This window comes from Eriocheir sinensis, unplaced genomic scaffold (genome assembly GCF_024679095.1).
Source record: "Eriocheir sinensis breed Jianghai 21 unplaced genomic scaffold, ASM2467909v1 Scaffold129, whole genome shotgun sequence".
In the NCBI taxonomy this organism is placed as follows: domain Eukaryota; kingdom Metazoa; phylum Arthropoda; class Malacostraca; order Decapoda; family Varunidae; genus Eriocheir; species Eriocheir sinensis.
Window position 1 is genome coordinate 466362 of NW_026110617.1, and position 5778 is coordinate 472139.

The 5778-nt window shown below is 48.8% G+C and overlaps 1 protein-coding gene across 1 annotated transcript; it reads left to right on the forward strand.

Annotated features, from left to right (window-relative positions):
* Positions 1–1998: 1998 nt before the first annotated feature.
* LOC126989760 (clumping factor A-like) lies at positions 1999–4126 on the forward strand. The gene is made up of 2 exons (XM_050848373.1): positions 1999–2466; positions 2578–4126. Exons 1-2 carry the CDS (start codon positions 2203–2205, stop codon positions 3970–3972), a joined length of 1659 nt encoding a protein of 552 aa, XP_050704330.1. The 5' UTR covers positions 1999–2202; the 3' UTR covers positions 3973–4126.
* The last annotated feature ends 1652 nt before the right edge of the window (positions 4127–5778 follow it).

The window sequence follows — 5778 nt, forward strand, 5'->3', positions numbered from 1 at the left end:
GCTTCATCTTGCCTTGGGGGAAGTACTAGCATCGTCATTCAAGGCTGTCCCGCTGTTTTTCCCTGTGTTGAATGGATGTTTATCACGTGCTGCCGAAATACTCTACGAAAAGATTATAGACTTGGAAAGCAGATGGTCAATAACTTGGAACTGCGGCATGTGTCAATTCACTGGCCTCTTGTAGTCTTCTTTTCTGCCTTTTGTACCCATCCATATAAGATCAAGCAAAATAATCAGCTCTTGTCGCCACTAAGTTGAAGGAAAATACCATCCATTTTCTTTAATACTCGCGTCAGATGAAACTGTCACTCGTGTTGTCTCTGTCACAAGTGTCGCACGAGTTTCCGCAGTCACCCCCGAGCATGACAATATGAGACAACTGGTGAAAGCTTGCTTGTGGTATCAGACACTCCGAACGAAGCCAGCGATACATGATGGAGCGAGGCGGGGCTGTAAGTGGTGTTCAGGCGGCGGCGGCGATGCAAACATGACATCCGTGGCGGCGACAGTGACAGCTGCGGCAGAGACGACCCGTAATGGCAGCGGTGACGAGGCAAACCATGATATCCCGGGGAGCAGTTGTGGCGGCGGCGGTGGCGGTAATTGGCCATTTCAACAAAAACACACGGCTCTACACTCTATTGAGTTTCATTGCAGTTCAGCCTGAAATTGCTCGGTGCATGGCAGAAAATTCGTGTGATGCCAGGCGATTTCAGACAGTCACCTGCCGCCACCTGCATGTCCTCTGTCACCCCCGCCACCGCCGCCGCCATCACCACCAACATCACCACCACCACCACCACCACCACAACCTTGTGCCTCCCTACCTAACTAGCTAACTAACTAACTAACTTCGAGTAATTAACCATCTAACGATCTAACAAATTAACTATAATTGTTTGACTATCTTAAACTAACCATTTAACTTCCTAATTATAAGTAAATATACTCGCCGCACGATTAAATGGCGGAATGGGGGCCCCCTCATCCTCCCCTCAGGGCGCATAGATGTGGCTGTGTGTGTGTGTGTGTGTGTGTGTGTGTGTGTGTGTGTGTGTGTGTGTGTGTGTGTGAGTGAGTGCTTGGAGGCGCCCTGAGATGGTCGTTTTGCCACCTACCGATAATCCCTATTCCCACTTGCACTGCTGTCTCCTTACATTTCTTAGTTACTGTGGTTCCCTTCTTCCTCTTTGTTACTCTCTCTCTCTCTCTCTCTCTCTCTCTCTCTCTCTCTCTCTCTCTCTCTCTCTCTCTCTCTCTCTCTCTCTCTCTCTCTCTCTCTCTCTCTCTCTCTCTCTCTCTCTCTCTCTCTCTCTCTCTCTCGAAAATTAAATTTTCCTTTATTTGGTTTGTTCTTATTAAACAACATGAAGAAGCGTGTTGCTGCAGCCCTGTCACCCGCCATCCGACGCGTGAACTGCACTACTTAGCCGACTAGGCAAGAGCCTAGTAGAAACAAGTAGGTATTGGATGTCCTCTGGTCTCATTAGTAACAATCCAGGGGTGTAGTAGGCAGAAAGGCAACTAAAATTAAGAAATCGCAATGCACGGACACGGGATAAAGGAACAGATATGGAGGAAAGAGTACCTACGCGACACACTGGGAAATAACTAATGTGTAAGAACCCAAGGCATGTTATCCACGCATTATGCATGAAATAAAAGTTAAGCAAGGTTATTTTTTCTTACTTATCAAGATTTATTTGGAAATAGTTGCCATTCAAAAGAATTAAGAATAGTTAATCTATTCCTTTATAGTTTAGCAACAGCCCTGTCTACCGCAATCCGTCGCGTGAACTGCACTACTTAGCCGACTGGGCAAGATTACAGCAGAAAGAATTTGCTGGAGGCCAGTCGGTCTTCATGGACATAGCACCTCCTTTTATTACCGAACACCGATTTCCTAAATATTCGGATAATTTTTATATCACATCGAAACAACGATGGGAAACTCTGCATCTCGACAGAAATTAAACGTGTGGGTAACCCTGGGCGAGGCTCCTCCTTGGTGGACTCCATCAAGCTCTCGTGCAAGGACTCCACCTGCTGCCTGAAGAGGAGGCGTACGGTCGCCTCCGTCAAGTTCCCCGTGGAAGGTTGGTCTTGCGTCGCAGGGATTCAAGGCTGCCACGCCGAGGGTGAGCTGCGTGTGCCCTTGGCGAAGCTGTGCAAGAAAGACGGCAACGCGGCCGTCAGGGTGCAATGCGCCTCGCTTGGGAAGCCAGTCTTCACCTCTTCCATGCCGCTGGCCTGGCTGCTGGACAACATCAGCGGCCTCCACACTCTCTCTTCTGTGACGACGGGCCCGCCTTCACCAGCCTCCGGTGCAACGGGAGGCGGTGTGGCGAGCCCATCCGGGCGGTGAGCCCTGCACCGCGTGCGGCCACTGAAGGGATGGCCAGGACCAATGAGGCTGATGCATGGGCAGCCTTTGAAGTGACGACCCATGATGACTGGTCCGTGGAGGTTGATGATTCATGGGCAGCCCCAGACTTGGTGACCTCCGTTGCTATGGTCGAGGCTGATGATTCATGGGCAGCCTTTGAAGCAATGACCCGTGGTGACTGGTCCGTGGAGGCTGATGATTCATGGGCAGCCCCAGACTTGGTGACCTCTGTTGCTGTGGTCGAGGCTGATGATTCATGGGCAGCCTTTGAAGCAATGACCCGTGATGACTGGTCCGTGGAGGCTGATGATCCATGGGCACCCGCCGAATTGGAGACCGCCATCACCGATGAGGCTGATGATTCATGGGCAGCCTTTGAAGCAATGACCCGTGATGACTGGTCCGTGGAGGCTGATGATCCATGGGCACCCGCCGAATTGGTGACCGCCATCACCGATGAGGCTGATGATCCATGGGCACCCGCCGAATTGGTGACCGCCATCACCGATGAGGCTGATGATTCATGGGCAGCCTTTGAAGCAATGACCCGTGATGACTGGTCCGTGGAGGCTGATGATCCATGGGCACCCGCCGAATTGGTGACCGCCATCACCGATGAGGCTGGTGTTCCAATGGCACTCCTTGAAGTGACGACCCGTGATGACTCGTCTGATGAAGCTGATGATCCATGGCCAGCCTTTGAAGCAATGACCCGTAATGACTCGTCTGATGAGGGTGATGTTCCATTGGCACTCCTTGAAGTGACGACCCGTGATGACTCGTCTGATGAGGGTGATGATCCATGGCCAGCCTTTGAAGCAATGACCCGTGATGACTCGTCTGATGAGGGTGATGTTCCATTGGCACTCCTTGAAGTGACCACCCGTGATGACTCGTCTGATGAGGGTGATGATCCATGGCCAGCCTTTGAAGCAATGACCCGTAATGACTCGTCTGATGAGGGTGATGTTCCATTGGCACTCTTTGAAGTGACCACCCGTGATGACTCGTCTGATGAGGGTGATGATCCATTGGCATCCGCCGAATCGGTGACCGCCATCACCGATGAGGATGATGCTGCATGGGAAGCCCTCGAATTGATAACCAGTAATGACTGGTCTGATGAGGATGAGGATCCATGGGATGCCCTCGAATTGATAACCAGTAATGACTGGTCTGATGAGGATGATGATCCATGGGATGCCCTCGAATTGATAACCAGTAACGACTGGTCTGATGAGGATGATGATCCATGGGCATCCGCCGAATCGGTGGCCGCCATCACCGATGAGGAGGATGATCCATGGGATGCCCTCGAATTGATAACCAGTAATGACTGGTCTGATGAGGATGATGATCCATGGGAAGCTCTCGTATTGATAACCAGTAATGACTGGTCTGATGAGGATGATGATTCATGGGAAGCCCTCGAATTGATAACCAGTGATGACTGGTCTGATGAGGATGAGGATCCATGGGAAGCCCTCGAATTGATAACCGGTAATGACTGGTCTGATGAGGATGATGCCTTCCTGGAAATCACGGCCATCTGTGCTGTCGTTGTGTACATTGTCTTGCTTCACTAAGCAGCCTGGTAACACACTCACCAGTGACCCCCGGCGCAGGCGCGAGCCACATCGTGAGCCACACTCCCGGGGAGCGAGACTCCCTTTAGTGACCGTCGCTCTTATTTCACCTTCAGGGGAGGAGCTCCAGCTGTATTTCTTATCTTATCAATGAAAACCTTTACAATAAAACTATTATCCTATTAATGAATTTACCTTACCTATTAATAATAGTGTGCCTATCACAGTGAAATTCACCACATGCACGACTGCCAAGTCTCTTCCATTCGTCTACCATTTTATTAGCAAACCAATTCCTGCCTGCATGTTTAACAAATCAATATTGATCTAACGACCCATGGCTAAGAGTGCATTATATTTTCTTACTTATCAAGATTTATTTGCGAATAGTTGCCATTCAAAAGAATTAAGAATATTTTATCTATTCCTTTATAGTTAAGCAAATGGGCGCATGTTTGACCGAGTTGAAAAACTTACTAAATTTTATGCTCTATTTTGGAATATACTGTTTTAGATGAATGCATGTAGTTTTATGAAGCTTTTTCCCGCTTACAAGACCCACGAACATTGACATTTAACGTGGGACCCCTCGGGTATTAGTGGAGGGTCCCCGATGGACTGTGAGGTATACGGCCCTGCCTTCATGCGTGGCTACGAAGACCGCTTCAGATTTTACATAAGACAAACGATATCAAATGTTGGCTTTACCATGTAGCAAATAGTTTAGTAATAGTAGTAGTAGAAGCAGTAGTGGTAGTAGTAGTATAGTAGTACAGTGGTAGTGGTAGTAAAAGTAATAGTAGAAGTAGTAGTAGTAGTAGTAGTAGTAGTAGTAGTAGAAGTAGTAGTAGTACTAGTGGGTGCCGGACATACATATTCCCTTTTGAACATTTCCCCCTCCGGACATTTCCTCTCATTCATCTATTTAATACGAGCGAAATAACAAATAAATGAATCGTAAAACAGACGACTAAAGAGAAGGAACTAATAATAAACAAAAAAAAAAGGGATCAACACAACAAAATATGATAAACACAAAATACTGAAAAAAAAACTAAGTAACTATCTAACTGAATATCTAACCAGCTAACTCTTCCTAGCTGTCTGACTAGCTATTAACTAACTATTTAAGTACCTGCCTACCTGCCTGATTTGGTGTGGTTGTTTGTTCAGCTTGGTCACCTACATACAGAGGAAAGACTAAAAACCAAGGACAAAACATTTCAATCCGGCCAATCCCAAGGAGGTTAAATTAAACATTCCTCCCGGCCGTCAGCCTCCTTCTTGCCCCTTCAATGTTGGCGGACAGGGTGCCAGCGAGACCTCAAGCCGCGCGACCCAGGGCCTCATCCATCCTTGACCACCACCATAATAACCAGCACACCACGACCACCAATACCACCACCACAGCCACCGCCAAATCCACCACCATTACCACAACCAATGCTTACAAAAATGACACTCACCTGCTTCTACCTCCACCACCACCAACACCACCACTACAACCACCCCCACCCCAGCCACCAGCCCTACCACTACCACAACCTCCACCACAATTACCATCACCACTACTTTCACAAATGACAGTCACCAACGTCCACTACCACCACCACCAGCACCACAACCACAACCACCACTATCACCACCACTGGCACTTCCACAAATGGCAGTCACCTCCTACAACTACCAGCACCACAGATACCACCGACCACCACCACTACCACCATCACAGCTAAGTCACCACCATCACCACCCCAACGCCTTTACCAGAGTAACTCCCACAACCACCACCCTCCCCACCACCCC